Source organism: Arvicanthis niloticus, chromosome 4 (assembly GCF_011762505.2).
Source record: "Arvicanthis niloticus isolate mArvNil1 chromosome 4, mArvNil1.pat.X, whole genome shotgun sequence".
NCBI lineage: Eukaryota > Metazoa > Chordata > Mammalia > Rodentia > Muridae > Arvicanthis > Arvicanthis niloticus.
Window position 1 is genome coordinate 87,770,150 of NC_047661.1, and position 22,631 is coordinate 87,792,780.

At 40.9% G+C, this 22,631-nt stretch overlaps 1 protein-coding gene across 3 annotated transcripts; it reads left to right on the forward strand.

Moving 5' to 3' along the window:
- The first annotated feature begins 275 nt into the window (after positions 1 to 275).
- On the forward strand, positions 276 to 22,456 carry Clcc1 (chloride channel CLIC like 1). Of its 3 annotated transcripts, none has more exons than XM_034499460.2 (12): positions 276 to 344; positions 7,503 to 7,649; positions 8,030 to 8,131; positions 9,635 to 9,742; positions 11,276 to 11,497; positions 11,948 to 12,088; positions 14,254 to 14,347; positions 15,977 to 16,074; positions 16,404 to 16,550; positions 17,948 to 18,289; positions 20,279 to 20,565; positions 22,126 to 22,456. In XM_034499460.2, exons 2-11 carry the CDS (start codon positions 7,515 to 7,517, stop codon positions 20,519 to 20,521), a joined length of 1,632 nt encoding a protein of 543 aa, XP_034355351.1. In that variant the 5' UTR covers positions 276 to 344; positions 7,503 to 7,514; the 3' UTR covers positions 20,522 to 20,565; positions 22,126 to 22,456. The 3 variants fall into 3 exon arrangements, with proteins under 3 accessions (XP_034355351.1, XP_034355352.1, XP_076789261.1); XM_034499461.1 differs by having other exon boundaries at positions 287 to 433; XM_076933146.1 differs by having other exon boundaries at positions 298 to 433; positions 11,333 to 11,497.
- The last annotated feature ends 175 nt before the right edge of the window (positions 22,457 to 22,631 follow it).

Here is a 22,631-nt window from a genome sequence, read left to right on the forward strand (position 1 = left end):
TCATTATAGTACTAGTTAATCATTACCTTTCACTTAGAAAGTTATGCTCGAAGTAGATTTGGTTTTATTGCATATATTTCATATATATATATATATATATATATATATATATATATATATATATATAGTTTTATGTATGTAGTAGGCTCCTTTAATCACACCCCTCTGAACTGAACTGGTGGTTAGGTAATTGAAAAGTCCTTACTTCAGAGCAGAGGAGCAAGCCCCGGCCCCGCCCTCGCAGCGCAGCCAATCAGCGACGCGCGCGGGAAGGCCGCACAGCTGCGGGCCGAGCGAGTCGATGAATCGACTCTGGACTCCTGCGCGAGCGCACGGTGTCTGAGGTAGGCGGCTCGGCGTCTTTCGCGTCCTGGCTGGCCCGGGTCGCTCTGGAAGAGCAGGCAGGACCCCCGACGTGTGTGGGCGCTCTTCGGTGTGTCTGGGTGGCCCGCGGGGCTGTGTGGGAGGCGGCGCGGCAGCGCGGGAGGCTTCGGGGCCTGGGCCCATGGCGATCCCTTGTTCTTTCCAACGCGGGCAGATAGCGCCCGCCAGTCATTCCCCTGCCTCATCTTCCGTTTCCCTGCGAATACTGAGCGGCCCAGCCTAGGGCAAGAGCGCCCTTGCTTGTGTTATCTGAAACCTAGGCAGAATTTGCAACAGATACTGCCAAAAAATTATATATATGTACATTGGATTTGTTGTAGTAATGGTATGAAACTCCAAATCTAATTTGAGTGTATAAAGTTAGGAGTCCGTGTGTTTATGGTTGGGTGCAAAAACGTCAGGTTTTCTCCATGAGACTGATTGTAAAAGTGCTCTTCTCAGCGTTGTCTGGGCACACATTGGAAATGAAAATTGTTGGGTGGGCGGTGGTGGCGCACGCCTTTAATCCCAGCACTTGAGAGGCAGGCGGATCTCTGAGTTCGAGGCCAGCCTGGTCTACAGAGTTAGTTCCAGGACAACCAGGGCTACACAGAGAAACCCTGTCTCGAAAAACTAAAAAAAAAAAAAAAAAAGCTCGAGGCAAGTCTAGATTGCAGCTTTGGAGATTGCAGCTTTGGAGGAAGTGTGGGGTCAGTTCTAAGTTTTGTTGTAGTTTTTTTTTTTTGTTTGTTTGTTTGTTTGTTTTTTCGAGACAGGGTTTCTCTGTGTAGTCCTGGCTATCCTGGAACTCACTTTGTAGACCAGGCTGGCCTCCAACTCAGAGATCCACCTACCTGCCTCTGCCTCCCAAGTGCTGGGAGGCACCGCCCGGCTTTGTTGTAGTTTTCAAAGGGTTCTAGTCTTAATGACCAGTGGACTCTTACAGGAGGGCTTTAACTTCCAATTGATTCTGGTTTTGTTTTCTTCCATCCCCCTCCATCTCTTTGATTTCCCAGCTCACTCTGCTGTGGAACCTGACTCTGGCCTTCCATCGTTTTTTCTTTTTGTTTCCTTCTACATTTTAATCATTTTGTAGTCTTGGTTAACTCTGCACCTGCTGGTCATTATTGGAGAAAGTAACATGGTTGCCAGTGGTGTGACTTTGTGAGTGATGCCTGGCAGGCTGTCAGTCACCTTAACTAATGCCCTCTGCTTTTGTTTTCTAAATATCAATTACTTTCACCCTAAACTCCCGTCTTTATTTGAGAAAATCTGTCTTCCTTCTCACTTGTTCTCTTACTGAAGAAGTGTGGATGGATTTCATGCCATGCCCATGAAAGGGATACAGGATACCTTTTTTGTATATTTGATATCAGTTTATATGTTCTTACTTCTTAACTCTTTAGAATTGGTCCTTTCCCTATTACTCTTTTTGTAAATGGTTAATGGATCAACTCATCAAATGACCTTTTCTCGGGCTTTACTGAATTTCTTTGAAATATTGAATATGACCAATACTTGTTTCTTTCCAAGCCCCTCCTTTGTGTCTTTTTTCCCTTAAAATGTTTTCCTTTAAAAAATTTTTATGGGTGTTTTGCCTGTATGTATGTCTGTGTACCATGTGTATGCTGGGCCTACAGAGGGCAGAAAAGGGAATCAGATCCCCTAGAACTGGAGAGTTCCAGCCTGTTCTGAGCTGCTGTGTGGATGCTGGGAATAGAAGAACCATGGGTCTTCTGGAAGGGCGGCCAGTGCTTTTAGCCCCTGAGCTGTCTCTCTGACCCCTTCCTTGGTGTCTTCCCTTTCCTGTTTTTGTTTTTTTCTTTCTTTTTTCTTGTCTGTTGCTCTAGTTAAGCCTTCAGTTTCTTCTGTATGTAGTTCTTCTAAGGCTCTACTTCATATCCTTAATATTTTTAATCACACAGTTATTCAGTTTTTCTGTTTCCAGAGTATGAAATGATGTTAGTATTTAGATTTTCTATTTTCAAGCATAAACATTAAAAATATCAGTCAGTATATTACTATATTTGATCGATTCCTGTGATCGTCACTGTTTTGGCCACTTTTTTATGTAAATTTGTTTTGCATACGGGTTTATAAGAGGAGACTATGGGTTATAGATTTCTAGTTTTTTGTGTCTGAAGAAATCTGTATTTGTTTTCTAGGACTGGCATAACAAAGTGTCTTAAACTGGGCAGTGTAAATAACAAACCAGTCTTCTGACAGTTCTGTAAGCTAAGAAGACCTGGTGGAAGGTGTGGCCTGGTTGGTTTCTTCTGAGGCCTGACTTTTGTTGAATGACTTTTCTGGCAAGACAATTTTTTTAAAAAATTTTATTTATGTATTATTATTATTTTTTTATGTATGAGTGCTCTGTCTGCATGTGTGACTGCATGCCAGAAGAGGGCATCAGATCCCATGCTTGTGAGCTACCATTTGGCTTCTGAAAATTGAACTCAGTACCTCTGGAAGAACAGCTATTGCTGAACCGTCTATCTCTCCAGCCCCTTGACAAGACTATTTTTATTCACTTCAGATAAAGAGTGAGCCCTATCCCAAGCCTTGAGCAGGCCTGAAAGACCTTGTTTACCACAATAGACCAAATAATAGGACCTAGGTGGAGTTACCTACCTTGGCTGTGCATACAACCTGCTACAGGAACTTAGAAGAATAAACTGCCCACTGAGCTTTCCCTGAGACATCTCTGGCAGTGACTAAGGATGGGTTCCCCCACCCATCTCTAGCTGAAACAAGAAGGGGTTTGGTGGGGCTTTCCCTTAAATTAGAAGAGCTGAAAGTTAAACTTTGAGCGTTGATCAGAATACTTTGTCTTGGCTCTATGCTTTTCTCGCCTCTCTGACCCCCCTTTTTCATTTCCAGCCCCCCTTTCAGGTGAACTCAGTTTGTCCGTGGCTGCAGGCGGCTACAAAAGAGGTGAATGACAGTCCAAAGAAACGGTTCCATCCAAATCTAGCTTAATGAACAATGACTTTATTAGGGCTACTTAGGGTGCATGGGTGACTGACTGGGGCAACTGTATCTCTCTATAGAAGGAAAAGGCACACTGTACAGGGGAGGCACTTAGAGGAAGCTGTGTCTCTTCTCCTTGCAATTGTTTGCCACTTTCATCGATTTAGAGAGGGGCTTCATCAGGCTTGGAAGCCTTTGGTGAAGAGGAGGCAGCTTGTAGGATGATTTGTAAATGGCCTGGATCTTCACATTGCCTTACTGTGATTTGTCTCTATCTAAATGGGGATCCAGTCCCACTGTTTGTGTGTGTGTGTGTGTGGGGGGGGGGTTGTTTGTTTGTTTGTTGAGACAGGGTGTCACTAGGTAACTTTCTGGCTCTCCTGGAATTCACTCTGTAGACCACTAGCCTCACACTCACAGAGATCACCTGTCTCTGCCTTCTCCAAAGGTGTGCGCCACCACACCGGGCCCAGTAGAAGATATTTAATGAAGTAGTTTCTCTTAATTCTTGAATACTCTCATCCACAGATGAAGTTATTAAATTCTTACAGTGGGGTCATCATCACTGCAGAGCTGTTGCTCTCCCTCTCCCACCATATTCATATTCGTTCAGTAACTTGGCTCACCAGTTACTGAGGAATGTACTTTGTTCTTCCATATCATGAACTACTAGAATGTTCCCTGTACTTCAAGTTTCACTAACCTTGCTATTCCTCTGAAATCTTCCTGGATTTTCATAATCAGATAAGCTTCCTTCATTTCTGAACTGCTAAAATCCTCTGACTCCTTGCTAAGGCTTGAGTCATCTGCATTTGCCTCTTAACACTGAATTGAGCTTGATTTGCTAGCTCCAAGGCTGGAGGCTCGGCTTTGGGGAGATGGCTGTGTAAGTGATGGATGGAAGGTGAGTGTAGATGTGGGTAAGACACTCCCTTTCACAGATGTGTTCACACCGCTCTGAGGTTTTCTGCCTGGGCTGCACAGTGAGGTCACCCATGGAGCTTTATGATGCCCACTGGGTGGGCTCTACTCTAGAGATGATGATTTAATTGTCTGGAAAGTGGCCGGAGCTGTGGGTGCTTTAGAGCTCTCGGATGCTCAGTGTATAGCCACAATGGAGAGACAATCGGGGATAGGGCTCAGCTCTGTGTTTTGCTACAAGAATAAAGTATCAGGGAAGTACAGAGACGTGCTTAAGTTAGATTAGGCTTACCTTTAATTCTACAAGCCAAATATAAGCTGCTTGCTGTTCTCATCTTGTGGTTTCTGTCCTGTAGACTTTGTGCTGGTGGAAATACTCTGCAGTGTTTTACGATTATGTGGCAGTTAAAATATTCAGCTTTTCACATCAGCTATGTTTCAAGTGCTCAGTATCCTCATGTGGCTAGTGGCTACTAAATTGGATATTAGATGCTTAAGCAGGGTATTCTCTGAATGATTTGGAGTTCACTCAACCCTCATTTGAGTCTTTTTGAAGTTATTGTTTTTTCCATGTATATGCCTATGTGGGTATATGTGTATGTGGGTGCCTACAGAATCTAAAAGAGAAGTTTGGATCCCCTGAAGTTGACGTTACAGGCACTTCTGGGCCACTCAGTGGGGATGCTGAGAACTGGACTCAGGTCCTCTGGAAGAGTAGCAAGTGCTCTTAGCCAGTGAGACACTTTAGACACTTGTTTTAGCATTAATTTCCTATCTTTTGAAATTATGTGCTTCAAAAATTAGGGAAGGGTTGGCACGATGGCTCAGCTGGTAAGCTTAAGAGAGCTGATGTCAGATCCAGGTCCATATGGTGAAGGAGAAACCCGACTGCTGTAGGTTGTCCTGGGACCTCCACATATGTGTGGTGGCAAATATGTGGAAGGCAACGTCAGACTCCCAAAATAAGTTCAGAAGCTGAGTGCCACCGGGCACACTTGCAGTGTCAGCTAATCATGAAACTGAGGAAGGGTAGTTTGAGCTTAGTCTGGGTAACATAGACCTCAATACCTTAAAACAAAAAGAAAAACAAGGCACGTTTGTTGCATTTTAATATATTCACAGACGTGTCTAACTGTCGTCAGTTTTAGAATGTTGTTCATTACTTGTAGCCTTCAGGGACAATTCCCACATAAACTCAAAACTCAGTATTAGGCACACATGAATTGACTTTCTGTCATTAGACATTTGTGTTTCTTTACATTCATATGTATGGAATTATGATGTAGTCTTTTCTAACTGGTTTCTTGTAGAGCATTTTTTAGTTTCATTTATGTTGTAGAATGGTATCAGCACTCAATTGCTTTTATGCCTAAATATTCTTGAGTATGGCTATGATTTCTTTTTCTTTTTTTGGTTTTTTGAGACAGGGTTTCTCTGTGTAGCCCTGGCTGTCCTGGAACTCACTCTGTAGACCAGGCTGGCCTTGAACTCAGAAATCCACCTGCTTCTGCCTCCCAAGTGCTGGGATTAAAGGTGTGCACCGCCACCGCCCGGCTGATTTCTTTCAAAAATGTAGAAATGTTATGGGAATGTTCTTGTTTTAATCCCAGATGTGGGATATGGGGCTGTTTCAGATTGTCCACAGCAGCAGACTATGATTTGCCCTGTGCTCTAGTAGGGGCATGATTTTGCCAGCTGCAGAAGTTTAATTGCGGGGACTCTTTAGAGGTTATATAAATGCCAGAGCCCCTAGAGATAAGGTGGTTGCTGTTCCCCCTGTTTCTGCTGACTTTTGTTGTTGGGGTTTGTCAAGTGGTCTTGAGAGATAAGAAGAAGGAATTGGATAGCCTGGCAATGAAGATCAATATTGCCCCAAGGAAAGATGGCTCAGAGGTTAAGAGCACCTGCTGCTCTTCCAGATGTTCTGAGTTCAATTCCCAGCAACCACGTGGGATCTGATGCCCTCTTCTGGTCTGCAGGCATACAAGCAGGCAACTTGATGCCCCTGATCAGCAGGAAGTAGTCTGAGGAGACCAACACTCCCTTTCTCCTCTAACCCAATAAAGCAGAGCCAAATCTATGGTTACAGCTATACCATATTTTATTTACCCATTTTATAGTTGACGGACTTTTGGGCTATTTCTGTAGTTTGAATTGTGTGCCCATCATTCACATGTGCCCATCATTCACATACAAGTTTTTATATGGCTATTTATCTTTTGGGTATAGAAGAGCTAGAAATCAAATGACAGAGCCATATTAAAAATGCCTATATTTTATGAGACTACTTTGTATGTGTGTGAATGTGTATGTACACATTTAGATACAAATACCATTTGTCTTAGGGTTTCCAGTGCTGTGAACAGACACCATGACCAAGCAGCTCTTGTAAAGGACAACATATAATTGGGGCTGGCTTACAGTTTTAGAGGTTCTGTCCATTACCATTATGGTGGGAAGCATGACAGCATGCAGGCAGACATGGTGCTGGAGGAGCTGAGAGTTCTACAGCTTGATCCAAAGGCAGCCAAGAGGAGAGTATCTTCTATAGGCAGCCAGAAGGGGGACTCTCTTTCCACACTGGGTGGAGCTTGAACATAGAGCCCTCAAAGCCCAACCCCACAGTGATGCACTTCCTCCAGGAGGCCACACCTCTTAATAATACCACTACCCTGAGTCTATAGGGGCCAAACCTATTCAAAGCACCACACCATTTTATTGTATTTTTAAAAGAGATTGTATCATGTATCCCAGGCTGGCCTCAAAGCCAGTATGTAGCTAAGGCTCACCTTAAACTTCTGATCTTCTGTATCTACCTCCCCAGCGTGAGGATTACAAGTGGACACTATAATCCTTGGTTTTGGAGATGCTGGAATTGAACCCAGGGCTTTGTACTTGCTGGTGAAGTACCCAGAGCCATTTTACTGGGTTGTTTTGCTTGAATTTTATGTACATTCTTTTTTTTTTCCTCTTTACGTATGTGTACAGTATTCTGCCATTTTGCCTGCAGACCAGAAGAAGGCATCAGATCCCACGTGGTTGCTAGGAATTGAACTCAGAACATCTGGAAGAGCAGCAGGTGCTCTTAACCTCTGAGCCATCTTTCCAGCCCTTATATGTACATTTTTTTATGTCCTTTATTCAGAAAGTATTAACTCTAGAAGGAATTAGTTTTTATTACAATTGTATTACAATTACAATACTAAAAACAATTATAAAAATAGTATTCCATTACTTTTTATTTTTAGGCCTTATTCAGGATGCTGTGTTGGCTGCTCCTTTGTGGATATCTGTTGCTGATGACTGGTTATGTTGGTGGTCATGATGATGACTGGATTGACCCAACAGATATGCTTAACTATGATGCTGCTTCAGGAACAATGAGAAAGTCTCAGGTACTTGTTCTTTTAAATGCACTGACAAAACCTTATCTGTCATGATGGGAATAGTGCAGTTTTGTTGTTTTATACAGAGCTGTGAGTCATAAATGATTAGCTGTCATGCAAAATACTTTTTTTCCTTTTCTTCCATGCTGGGTCTTGAGATGGTAGACAAACACTCACATCTGTCTGGTTATTTTTGTTTGACTTTGGCTGTAAAGCCCATCAAGGAGTAATCCAGTTTACTTTTGGTTCTTAGAATATGTCATTGGTGGTTTAATGCAAGAGAAGAATTTATGAAGCCAAGTCATAAAATGATAGACTTTTAGTCTTTGTTCACTGGAACCTGGTTTTACAACTAAAGCAGAAAGAATAAAATCTCTGCTTTGATTTAGGTGAAATATGGTACATCAGAGAAAAAGGAAGTGAGCCCTGACTTGTCAGATGCCAAGGAATTGTCAGACTGTTTGCACAGACTGGATTCTTTAACTCACAAGGTTTGATTTTTTTTTTTTTTCCCATTCCCAAATTAGACATTATTTATGTTAAGGTGCTATGCTGGCTAGTTTTATGTCAACTTTAGGTAACTGAAGTCATGTGAGAGGAGGGAACCTCAGCTGAGAAAATGTCTCCTTGAGAAGATGAGGCCACAGGCAGCCTCTACGTATTTTCTTAGTGGTTGATGGGAGAGGGCCGGCACACTGTAGATCGCGCCACCCTGGGTTGGTTCTATTGGAAAGCAGGCTGAGGAAGCCGTAAGCAGCACTCCTCCATGGCCTCCATCAGCTCCTGCTTCCAGGTTTCTGCCCTGTGAGAGTTCCACCTCTGCCTTCCCTCAGTGATGAGCAGTCATGTGGAACCAAGTAAACCCTCTCCTCCCTAAGGGGCTTTGGTCATGGTCTGTCATCACACCAGTGGAAACCCTGACTAAGACAGTTACTTGTTTACCTGTTTTTGTGAAGTTTTGTATTTGTAATGTTTCTATGTACTATACAATTATATATTTCATAGGTATAATTTTTAGTTTCATCTTGTTTTTTCAACTAGTACTTAGTATTTTTGTAATAACATAATTATGAGATTATAAACTTGTTGGCACAAGGAATAGATTTTATCTTGATTGTTATCACCTATCATACTGTTGAGCCATTGATGACATAACAGATGAACAGATGAGTAAATTGTCTTATTAAAGATTGTAATAGTTCTTCCAAATGTGAGGAGTGGTTATAAATGTATGCATACATGCATACATACATACATACATACATACATACATACATGTGTCACGGTTGTACCATGGAAAGGCTCTGGAATGGGGAGGGAGGTTATCCTGTGATCACTGAGAAGGTGCAGCAGTGCTGACATCATAGTGACAGTGGTGAAGGGAAGTGATAGATGTGACACTTTCATGAGTGCGGATAAGGGACAGTGAGCAGATAGAGTGGACGAGTGCTGTGTCTACCTTGGGAGGCAGGGAGAGTGTTACGTGAGGTCCACTTGTGTCCTGGTCAAGCTTTCTTTTGTCATATTTACCAGTAAATCCTAACCTTGTTGTCTTAGGGATTCCATTGCTGTGAAGAGACACTGTGACCAAGGCAACTCTGATAAGGACAACATTTAATTGGGGCTGACTTACAGGTTCAGAGATTCAGTCCATTATCATCATGGTGGGAACACATGGCAGCATCCAGGCAGGCATGGTGTGGGAAGAGCTGAGTTCTACATCTTGTTCAAAAAGAAACCAGAAGATTATCTTCCAGGCAGCTAGGAGGGTCTGAAAACCCACCCCACAGTGACACACTTCCTTCAACAAGGCCACACCTACTCTACCAAGGCCATACCTCCCAGTAGTGCCACTCCTGGGCCAAGCATATTCAAACCACCACACTTGTCAAACAAAAAATAACAACCAACTCCTTATTCTAAGGGCATTATGAATCTAGAACTTGGCCTTCTCAGTAGCCTTTGATGCTGTTGACTTTATTGTATGATTACAGGTTGATAATTGTGAAAAGAAGAAAATGAAAGATTATGAAAGTCAAAGTAATCCTGTTTTTAGGAGATATCTAAATAAGATTTTAATTGAAGCTCGCAAGCTTGGACTTGTAAGTATTTGATGACAAGATTCTAATCATTGTAGTAGATACTTTTATTATTTGTTTCTCACAGTCTAAGAAGTCATGTGCCATGTGTGATGATACACACCTGTTGTCCTAGTTAGTACTTAGGACGCTGAGGCAGGAGGATCTCCAGTTCCAGCCCAGCCTGTATCCCCACCAAAAGAGTGAAGTAATAGGGCCTCATGTGCTTTAACAGAAAATACTGCTTCATGCTTTCCCGAAAGGCTGTCTACACAGATTCTAGGACCACCTGCATTCCAGTGCTTCGTGCTGGAGGGTAAGCAGTGCAGAGCACTCTGGTTTTTCCTAAGACCTCTGAGAATTTGCTCAATCAACTCCACTGTTGTGCCTCTGCTGGAACTGAGGTGATGGGGAAATAATCCTGCCCTAACCTTTCTTGTCATTTTCCCATTCCCATACTTTCATAGCCATAAAATGTAAAGTCATCATTTGAGGACAAGAAAAATGTGTTTTAGTAGTCTGTCTCCTTGCTCTTTATTGTGGTAGGTTCTACTTTGTGGGACTGTGTCTCCCTCATGTGTTACTTATAATGGTGAGAGTACCTTATATTATTTTGTAGTAATGCCAAGCAAACTCAGGGCCTTACACATGCTAGGCAGTAGTGTTACCACTGGACACTAACCCTAGCTCTTATATGATATTTTGTTTATTTATTTATTTACTTACTTGTTTATTCATTTATTCCATATTTTTTAAGAATTACTGTTTCAGTTTAGGGAATCAAGACATGATAAAATCTTATAATTTTGCATCTTATATCATTTATTCCTGCAGTTTATTGTGGCTATTAAGTGCTACAGTTGCCACACTTCAGGGTAGGGAGGGATTTCATTGTTAAAGTAATTTCATCATTTGGAATGTCTCTCAAATGGGAAGTGCCACCTACTGTCCCTACATGCAAGAAGCCCATGATGTACCCTACAGGTCAAAAAACACAACAAGAAAACATCCAGGCATGAATTATAGGACGGTTGGCAGTGTGTTCCTTGGTAATGTGCAAGGTAATGTGAACCTAAACTTATATTTATGACTTAGGTGTCAACAGAAACAAAGATATATTGATCATTTGACAAGTGTTCTGACCAGTGGTGCACAGGAAACTAACCTATGCTTCCTGTAGGACTTGCAGTGGCTTTGTAGAACCTGGGTACTTGACACAGTGAGGCCAGCTATAGCACAGTGAAGTGTCTGCAAGTTTTAATGCTTTATGTGTGTATTTGGACTTCATGCTAGCTTTTGAGGATAAGTATGTTTTTTTTGTGATGCTGGCACCTGAACTATCTACACCACAAGATATTGAGTTCCAAGGTGTTTTTATCTTTTGAGATAAGGTCAAGGCTAATCTTGAACTTAAAAGTCCTTTACATCCTCCTCCTGAGAGCTGGGAATGCAGATGTGCCCCACCATATTGGGCCCAAACCGATTTTCCAATGTTTCATTGAATAATGTAATAGTACAGTTGTGTTTCTGTTGTCTGTCTCTTGTTAACTGACGAAGCCTGATGAAGATAAGGTGGCTGTACGTTATGATGCTGAGCTTCTCCTTACCAGACAGACACTATTGGAGATACAGAAGTTCCTCGGTGGAGAGGAATGGAAGCCAGGAGCCTTGGATGATGCACTAAGTGACATTTTAATCAATTTTAAGCATCATGATTCAGAAGCATGGAAGTGGCAATTTGAAGATTTTTTTGGAGTAGATCCATATAATGTGTTTATGGTAAGATGACACGAGGGTGACAGGAAGCTTCCTTTGAACAAGTACTTCCAAAATTAATTAACATAATTAAGGACCCGTACTTAGTTCCTTACTATAGGGCTGATATAGCAGTAAAATTATATAAGTAATTTCGTTTGAATCTAGTTCTTTTAAGGGTGTTTAAATGCTATATTCATTTATTTTGTGTGCATATTGTGTGTGTGTGTATTATGTGCGGAGGTCAGAAGACAACTTGCTGGATATAGTTTCTCTCCTATGTGGGTCCTGGGATTGAACTCAGCTTGTTAGGATTGGTGACAAGTTCCTTAGCCTCCTGAGCTGTCGTCTCCCTGGCCAAGTCTAGCCTTTTTTGTTTTTAAACTGATCTTTGGTGGGGTTTGGTGGGGTTTGGTGGGGTTTGGTGGGGAAGATCACTTAGCAATAACTCTGAACCCCGTTTCTGTGTCTAAGGTACTCTTGTGTCTGCTCTGCATTGTGGCACTGGTGGCTACTGAGCTCTGGACATACGTTCGCTGGTACACGCAGTTGAAACGCATTTTTATCATCAGTTTTTTCGTCAGTTTAGGATGGAATTGGATGTATCTATATAAGGTATTAAGTAAGTTTTTTTTAAATTAAATATAAGTTCATAGTAACCGGAGACTGTTATCCACTCTGAGAGCAGTCTTGCCTCAGATATGGTTGAAGATGGTGGTTGGATTCTCAGCAGTGGAAGTAAGTCAGTAACTGTCAGCAAGGGTGACTGAGAGATCCTAACAAAAACACAGTTCTACTTTTATCACTGGCTTACTGTTGCCTAGCACAGAGCAAAATGGACACATTTTAGAAACACATAATTTGGGGAATGAGCTTTTATTCTCTATTTAGAAGTGATACCACAGTCATGATTAAAAATGCTATCCCTAAAAATTAGGCTTTTTGAATATAAAAGTTATGTATATTCACCATAGAGAAATTAGAAAACTAAGATACAGATAAACTCACTTTCAAATTTTTAATAATTGTATTACTGATGAATAATTACTGTTGAATTTTTATTTTTTGTGAAAGAGTCTCCCTATGTAGACCAGGCTGGCCTGGAACTTAGAGCTCTGCCTGCCTCCCAGGTGCCCAGATTAAAGGCATAAGTCATCCCATGTAGCCTGTTGATTTTTGAGGGTTATTTTTTTTCCAAATTTTTTCTTACATTTTAATTATCTTTCAAAATAAGAGTAAGATCATAGGAATGTAAAAAGATTACTGTTTGTAGCGGAATAGTATAGTCACAGAAGGGAAAATTTAATTTCAGTCTTACTGACAAGGGTGAGTCAGGATGGTCAGGGATTTCTGTGAGGGTGTCAGTGTTACACTTCCTTTCCCCCTGCTCTGGTTTCTGTGGCCCTGAAACAAATCACTTGCACATTAAGCTCGTAGATTCTTGGTGGAAGAAAACTTACTTGCTGGAGTGTTACTTACTTCATTGAGTTCCTTTGGGAATGTGGCTTGATGAAAGCTGCCTGTAGAGGAAAAAAAGGCTTGGGTCTGGAACCTCCTCCTCACAGGTAAAAGGTGTCATGTAGCATTTGCATATAAGCTATGTGTATCCTCTCAGTACTTCAAATTACCTGTGGGTCACATGCTACCTGATACAGTGTAAGTAGCTTTACATGTTTAATACTTGTGCAGGTTTTTCAGCCTATTTGATAGCAGTCATTTATATTAAACTCACCCAGAGCAAATTACCATTTTATCATGAACTATAAAAGAACCTAAATTGTTGTTAATATTTTCAGTCATGACATGAACCATGTGTGAATTTCTTTTTAAAAATAGTCTTGCTGTGTGGAAGTGGTGCATGGCTTTAATACCAGCCCTTGGGAGGCAAAGGCAGCCAGATTTCTGAGTTTAAGGCCAGCCTGCTCTATAGAGTGAGTTCCAGGACAGCCAGGGCTACACATAAATCCTGTCTTAATCCCCCACCCCCAAAAAAAGTTACAAAAAAATTAGTTTTCATGCATCATAATTATATACAAAGATGGTATAAAGCATTGTAGTTAGTTGTTTTTTTTTTAAACCATTTTATTGCATTAAGACTGCATTTGTAGCTGGGTGTTATAGTATACATGTGTAATCACGGCACTTGTAGCTGGGTGTTATAGTATACATGTGTAATCACGGCACTTGGGTGAGGGAAGCCGGTGGGTCAGGAGTTCAAGGTTATCTTTAGGTACCACAGTAAGGCCAACCTGAGCTACACAAGACCTTGTCTCAAAAAGAAGAAAAAAAAGTGTGTTTCCATGAGCTGAAAATAACCAGTCTTTAAATTTGTTTTTCTCAACTAATCTCAGCACTTGGGAGGCAGAGGCAGGTGGATCTCTGAGTTTGAGGACAGCCTGGTCTACAGAGTGAGTCCCAGGACAGCCATGTAGAGAAACGAATAATTGATAAATAAATCTACAGTTATGTAGAGAAATCCTGTCTCAAGAAAACCAAAAAAAAAAAAAAAAAAAAAAAAAAAATTTTTAGGTCTGATAATAGGGGAACAAGTCTTTATTCCCAGCATTTGTGAGGTAGAGTGTCTCTGTGAGTTTGAGGACACCCTGGTCTACATACCAAGTTTCAGGCCAGCCAGTGAGACCCTGTTTCAAAACACTTACAAAAAAGATATTAAAGTCTTATTTGGCTAAATGATATAGAAAATGATAAAGTAAGTTTTGTTGGATTTGCATCCCCAGCCCTCAGTGGTCAGTTTCTTTATGCTTCCTTGTGCTCTCCAGGTAGCCTTTGCTCAGCATCAGGCTAACATTGCAACGATGGAGCCATTAAACAGTGTGTGTGCTGACAAGATGGACTGGACTGGGAGTCTCTGGGGTAAGGTGAAAGCCAACAACAAAATGACCAGTAATAACAAAATGAATGCCACAGTAAGCTGCCCACGACTGAGTCTTTGATAGGACAGTGTGCCAGGGTGTGTGCAGTAGGTGGGGAGAGGAGCTGCAGTAATCCAGCTACGCCAGAGGCTCACAGGCTCCGAGCCAAGTTTCAGCAAGTTAGTAAGATCTGTTCCAAAGTAAAAAGGGAGGGGGTGCAGCTCAGTGTTAGAATGCTTACACATCTCCTGACATACCCTTGTTTTGATCCCTTCCCAAAGAATACACAAAACAACTGCAGATAAAGCCTACTTTATTAAATTTAAAAAGTAGCAACTTACTGAACTCATCTAAAGTCACCGGACACACTGCCCGTGGTGTGGTGGTTTCAGTCTGCTGCAGTAGACTGAAGGGCCCTAGGCTCCCTTTTTATCACCTAGCCCACGGCATTTTCTAGGTCTTCAGCAGAAATGTACTAAAAGTGAATGTATATATAAAATAATAGCTATTTTAGCTTTAATCTCCTTAGATTGACATAAATTATTACTTTAGCTTTTTTATAGTTTTTTTTTTTAACGAAGTGAAAAGTTGTTTTTTATCCTTTCAGATTTTGTAAAAATTATCACTAATATTAACCACTAACTGTCGAAATCTAGACTGGAACACTGTAATAGTCAGCGACCCTTTGTAACACCAGTCTCTAACGACTGGCACAGAGTAGATTCTCAGTAGAGTCTACAGGTAGGTCCCAGAATTAACTTAAACTTTTTTTCTTAGATTTTTTTTTTTTTTAAATGTGTTTGAGTATTTTGCTTGCATGTATGTTTTTGCACCACGTGTGTGCCTAGTGTCCAAGGAGGTTAGAAAAAGGCATCGGATCCCCTGGAACTGGAGTTAATGGTTATGAGTGCCCATGTGGGTGCTGGGAACGGAATCTGGGTATTTTTCGAGAGCAGTAAGTACACTTAAGCACTGAGCCATCTCCAAACCTACTGTGGTCCTTTTTACGTTGCGAGACTAACTGTTCAGCTTAGGTTCTTGGCCTCAAGAGACAAGATGCTTCCTCTAGTGCAGCTAGATTCAAACATGCATAAAGCTGTTCTAGAAAAACTAAGAGAAGATTCACTTTAACAATTTCGTTAGGGAAGGAGAGGAGGGAGGTGGGGTTGCGATTGGGATATAAAGTGAATAAATAAATTAACTAATGAAAAACTGTGTTAGAGCTCACTTTTTAATGTGAATTTTCTGAGATAATTAGATTTATAAGTCTCTTCCCTGTTACATTTTACACAGCTACAACACTGTGCTATCGAACCAGGATATTAACGGACTGGTCTCATTCCCACTTCTCAGTTTTACTTATGTTTATTTGTGTGTATAAAAAACTGATTTTTTTACCCTTTGAAAATCTATAAAGCAGACATTTATTTTGCCATGTCCATAAGATTTGTTGAATTTGAATGGATTTTGAAAATACGATTTTGGACTTAAGATGAAATAATTACATTATTAAAACAACTCAGAATTTACTAGTGGATGGACATAGATAGTCAAAACCAAACTGATCTTAACTTGTGAAAGAAATACAACGATGTTCTTCCTTGACTGTTCTGTCTGTTTCTCTATATAGAATGGTTTAGAAGTTCATTCACCTATAAGGACGACCCATGCCAAAAGTACTATGAGCTCTTAGTAGTCAACCCTATTTGGGTGGTTCCGCCAACAAAGGTATAGAATATATTTTGTTATAATTATAGTGTCACAAATTCTTTGCCTTCGGCTAATAATAAACCTTTGTCCTAGGGGGAAAAAATAGTTCCACTAAACCTTGGCTTTCAGTGGGCCTGGTGGTGTGCCTCTAATCCTAGCACTCAGGAGGGAGGGAGGAGGGTAGCTTTAAGGCCTGGCCGTGTTATAGTTTGAGCTGTATGAGACATACACACACATACACACAAACATGTATGTTAATTTGTGTAATTTGAGCCTCAATGCATAGTGAAGTTTTGCATGTGGATATCTCAGTTTTGAAGTTAAATTGCTCTGGTCTTTGGTTTTAGGCTCTGGCAGTTACGTTCACTAACTTTATAACGGAACCATTAAAGCACATTGGAAAAGGAACTGGTGAATTCATTAAAGCGCTCATGAAGGAGATTCCAGTGCTGCTGCAGATTCCGGTGCTTGTGATTATAGGGCTTGCTGTCCTGGTTAGTACATTAGCGGTGGTGATAGTGAGTAAGATTTATAAAAAAAGAAGGCAAGTCTCAAATCATTAGACTTCTTTGCTGTAAACCAAATTGGAGTAATAATACTGTGCTCACAGGTATAAGGTGATTTTTAATGAGTTGAGATTTCATATATTCCTCTAATCAGTAGTTCTTGTGTTTGTACACATCACAGCAAATACAAAAATGTTCTTCCTTGACTGTTCTGTCTGTTTATATAGAATGGTTTAGAAGTTCATTCACTATAAGGACGAACCATGCCAAGAGTACTATGAGCTCTTAGTAGTCAACCCTATTTGGTTGGTTGGTAATTTATTTTTAAATTTAACATGAATACACACTGGTTGACAGCTTCCTCTGTGAAGAAAAGGGCTTTTATTCTAGCCTGAGCTTTGTAGAACAGGACAGAAAGGGGCGCAGGAGTGGCTGTGCACTGAAAAGCACTTGGGGCTCTAAGAGAAACTATTTATTACAAATGTTCTTAGTTCCCCCATGGTTCTGTTTGTGCTTCAAGTAAATCAAATGCCTGGAGCACTTCAGGGTTCTTGTTGCCAGAGCAAAATCTCATGTCAACGTCTCTCTGTCTCAAAACATCTCTCTTACACACATGCATTTTGTCATGCGTTATCCCCTAGTTCAGCATCTTGTTGTTTTAGCCATGACCTCTCCAAAACACATGCTGTTAGAATCAAAAATGAAGACTCCCAGGAACTGGAGGGATGGCTCTTCCAGAGGTCCCGAGTTCAAACTCCAACAACCACATGGTGGCTCACAGCCATCTGTAATGGGATCTGATGCCCTCTTCTGGTGCATCTGAAGAGAGTAATGGTGTACTCATATACATAAAATAAATAAATCTTGAGAGAGAGAGAGAGAGAGCCCCAGGATTTGTGATTACACTGCCATGTGCACTGACTCAATTGTTCCCTTTCCAGATTTGTCTTGGTGTATGACTGATGACGAGATGCAGTTAATAATTTTCATCATTTGTCCATATATGAGTTTGAAAAGAAACATGAGCAATGACCAGGCTTTTAAATTTAAATTTCTAGAACTCTGTAATTTAAATTTTTAGGTCTCAGTGATTGTTACATATTCAAAGTGTGTCAAGTTGATTGAAATGTTTATTTAATATTATTTAGTACATTTTATTGACTACTTTGGCCTCTACTAAAGTTTTTAAAGAGTGAAGTTAATATATATATATACATATATGTATATGTGCGCATATATATATATATACATATATATGTGTATATATGTATATATAAATAAAATACACTGTTAGACATTTTTGTTAAAGCCTGCATAACCTAGTTTCTACTTTCTTACCTGTCAGTTACTGAGTCCTCAGCATGTCTTTCTTTCTTTCTTCATAGAGCTTCTGCTATGGTGCTGGACGGTCAGTTCCTATGCTGAGACACTTCGGTGGTCCTGAACGAGAACCCCCCCGAGCACTAGAGCCAGATGACAGAAGACGGCAGAAGGAACTTGACTATAGGTTCCATGGTGGAGCAGGTGATGCAGATTTCTCTTACAGGGGCCCAGCTGGCTCCATCAAGCAAGGCCCTTATGACAAAATGCATGCGTATAAGAAAGATGTTTTGAGACAGAGAGACGTTGACATGAGATTTCAGTCTGGCAACAAGAGCCCTGAAGTGCTCCGGGCATTTGATTTACCTGACACAGAGGCACAAGAACATCCAGAAGTGGTCCCCAGCGTAAGTCAGCAATTGTCTGTTTTATACTCTAGGCCCAAGTGCTTTTTACAGAGCGATTGCTTTTATTCTGTACCCTCTGTCAGCCTGTCAGTCAAGTCACCAGTGACACAATTAGTCATCCTCTCTTCTCACTGTCACCAGTCCAGCTTCCTCAGAAAATGAGATTTACTTTGTATGTCAAATACCATTCGACTGTATTCTTTATACAGTTACAAGATCAGAGGCCTCACTGAGGGCCGAAGGGAGCGAGGGGACTAGCTATAGAGCTCTGGTGGCCCAGCCTGTATGGTTGTCGAGGGATCAGAAGCCCTATAGATTCTATAGTATAGAAGAAAGTAATAGCACAGTTCGCTGGACTGGGCTTTTTACCTGCAAGATGTTAAGTTCTTCACTGCTGATACTTGTATATTAGCAGTCCTGGGGACTGAACCTGGGGGTTCACACATGCTAGGCCACTGAACTACATTTTGTAGCACTGCTACTGTTTAAAGGAATATTTCCATTTCTGCCTTAGAAAGGAATTATTTGCAATGTTTGTTTGAGCTGCAACTAGACACCTTTGAGAAAGCTTTAAGTCCGTTAGACAATAGAAATGACAGAACTCTAGCTATGAATGCTTCTATGGATGGTAATGTATCTACATAGCCTGAGACTGATCTAGCTTTTATATCTACTGTCCACCTGTCACTCATTCCAACCTCTCCAATGTCATTTCCAAAAGCCATCTACCACAGTAGCCCTGGGGACTCCCTGCCTCACCATGTCCCAGGTCCACCACCTTACTGATCACCTGCTGTCTTGTGTGTTCATTCTGCCTGTGTGACTGGGTCTGTTTTTTGTTGGGAGCCGACTTTTAGCAGAAAGTGGCTAGATCAACTTTGCAGCCATCTGGAACCATATACCCTGATTAAAGACTTGGTTGTCAAAAGCCTATAACAGCTGAAGCACACTCTAATAAATATCTTGTTTATCCCACATAGCTTGTTTTGCTGTTTAGTGACCTCAGCTGTATGGTGCACGTGGTAAAATGTTTTCACCTGTGTTCTCCTGCTTGTGTATATAAATACCTCAGAATTCCCTTCAATAAGAGAGACTTGAGGGAGACTTGAGAAAATAGAAGAGACTGAATCACACCCTGTCTTGTCTCCATTCTTCGCGTCTCTTGCCCCAAGAGCCACACTCTCTCTTGACCAGAGCACTTAGCCCCAAAAGTGTTGAGGCAGAATGTGGGCCTCAACAGTTTTTGTTGACTGTACATTTACACACACACACACACGTGTGTACACACACGTCTTTAGCTTTTACTCACATCATCTTTTTTTTTTTTTTTAAAGATTTATTTATTTTATGTATGTGAGTACACTGTCCTGTCACTGTCTTCAGACACACCAGAAGAGGGCATCAGATTTCATTACAGATGGTTGTGAGCCACCATGTGGTTGCTGGGAATTGAACTCAGGACCTTTGGAAGAGCAGTCAGTGCTCTTAGCCGCTGAGCCATCTCTCTAGCCCCTACTCACATCATCTTAAACTGCAGTCTGAACATAATCTATCTCCCACCTACCACATTTTTTTCCCATGTAGCCTGTACTTCAAACATGATCCTCAAGTCCTGTCTGATCCGTTCCCATAGCTGAAGTAGGCTCCTATGGGAACAGGTTTGCTTCTGCTCCTTCTCTATTCCTAGCACCTAGAACTTAAAACGGGGTCAGTAAGCATTTGTGAAATAATTACTCTCAGCAGGCAGAAGAGACGGATTCTTGGTAGCCAGTCCTCTTGACCTTTCCTAAGCAGGGCCGCAGGCCATCTGTAACACCTCAAGTGTCTCCATTCCTTCAGGTACAGTTTTGTGACACTCAGTGCTTTAATTACGCAGCTCAAAAAACAGGGTTTTAAAAATTTTGGAGCAAGCTACAATAGATTTGGATAAGAATTGGCAATGAAACTTTACATTTTACTAAACAGTTAATATAATTCTATATTTTAAAGCATAAATCATCCATTGTGAATACAAACCTCGAAGAGATTGGTGAAAGTACCCCGACAGAAAACAGCCAGTCTGCCAAGGATGTCTCTGGCCAAGTTCCCAGCACTGTTGAAAGCTCACCCACAGTGGAGAAGGCCCAGCTGAAGACGGACTCTGAGTGTAGCCCCCAAGGAGGCCACCCGCACAGCACAGACGTTGCAGTGGCAGCTCGTGGGACTGAACTTGTCAGCAGCCCATGTGGCTAAAGAACAAGGCACAGGCCAACCGCAGCTCCAGAGTCATCTTTGAAGTCTGTATTGACTCTTCATCCTTCCTTAGAAATATGTTGAAATTTACTACAAAGCTGCCAACTTTAATAATTTTACAGACCATCAGAATATCTCTTAGCTGTTAGGATGTACCTCATATTTTAGAACAGGGTTTTGTTAAAATTAAGTTTTTAAGTTAATGCTGTAGCAGACAGACACTATTAATTGAGGTGATATTAACCAGCATTTAACTAATGTTAAATGTTGCTTTGGCTACACTGCTACATGACGGCTAGCAAAACAACAGGATCCAACTGCTTAGAGTGTGTGCTAGCTGATGGAAGGTCCTCTGAAGCCTAGTTTGCTAAACAGGGTCTTTAATGTAGGCTGGTGCCTGCTACTGCCACAGTCCATCATCTGTGTTTCTAGGTAGGCCACCTGCAGAACAAGGTGACTTTCTGGTTACCAGGCCTGTCTCCTTGTCATACATTTTACATTAGGTCTCACTAAGACAAACCTGAGGATGAACTGGTTCTATCAATACTTGAATTTCACACTTTGTCAGCGTCTGTGAGAATGGCTTTATTCTCTACCATGTAGTACCAGATTTAAAAAGACCCACTTTCATGTTTAGAACCTAGCAGTTGCTTTGATGCTATTCAGTTTGCTGTATTATCTAGGCTAAATGTAATTCTGGTTTTCAAAGAGCCCTAGATAGAGAACAAAATGCATTAATATTTTTAAGTCAATATTTTGTTTGATTTTAAAGTGCATTCTCTATTTTATACCTTTAAAAAAGCAATTTAAACATTTTGTACAAGTCCGAGTTAGCACTCTTTCTGTGCATGCAAGTGTCCTTTGTTGTTGCAACCATATCCACATTGCACATTTTTATTTAGCTGCTTTCCAAAAATGATATCGCTCAAGAATTAAGTCTTGAAGTTATCGGGCAGGCTGCTTCAACACGGACATTCTCAATGGCTGACTTTTGATTTCTTTACACAAATGCATGATGCTCCTTTTTTTTCTACCTCGGTATCTGAAAAACTCATTTTATATGTTAATGTAACTTTCTTGTTTATCATTGTAAATGCCTTTTTAAAAAAGAGATTAGATCATTATTAAGAGCAGGTTTATTGGAAATTGAGGCCAGAGAAGTTGCCATTAGGAAGGGTGGGGGCTGGAGAGAGAGAGAAAGGGCATGAACACAGAAGGAAGAGGAGTAAATGCCTTTAGTATTTCATCAGGAAGGTTAAAAATTTCCCCCCAAAACAAAAGAATTCTACATTAAGACAGTATCATGCAGACATGTAATGAATGGATGAGAGGATATAAGCAGTTTATTCAGACTCTGAATGTCTGTGTATAAAGTAGTTATCTCTGTGGACTGGACCCACTCACTCTAACTGGGCAAATACACTCCCAGGATAGGAAGGGGAGTGTCCTTTGAGCTCTGGTATTATTCAGAAGAGAAAGAAATGCCTCCTTTGATAGATGTCCCTGAGAGGGAAGAAGTGCCACTGGCATGACTGACTGCCTTTAATCCAAAAGTGAACCCTTTACAGACATTCACAATCTCATCTTTGTGTTTTTCATTACAGATGCCCATTTGGGATGGAATCTACTTTGACAGCTAGCAAAGCAACGTGCTGTTCTTGAGTGATTACAGCAATTCAGGGAAGACTTAATTAAAAACAAGGTGAAGCTATCAAGGCCAGTTTATTGCAGAAAAGAGAGGCGGCTTGTCTCAAGTGACTAGTGTGACTAGCAAGTATTTGTCATTGAGGTTAAAGCACATTTTAACTGGCTTTTAAGAAAAGAACGGGGTAGGTAGTTGTTAAAAGCACTTTTAAAAATGGATTAAATGTTGAATGCTTACATTACATGGTCTTAACCACTGTAAACACAAAATAAACACTTATTTTTACATTATTTTGGTCTGGTGTGCAGTGTTTGCTTTCTTGATGAATTTTCTTCTAAGTGTCACCAAATGCAGGCCAGGTCACTGTCTTGTAAACTCATTAGATGAAGGCTGATGGTCTAGCATTAACTAAGCCTTGCATACTTACTTTCTGTGAATTTTCTGTGTTTTTTCTGCTTAAGTACT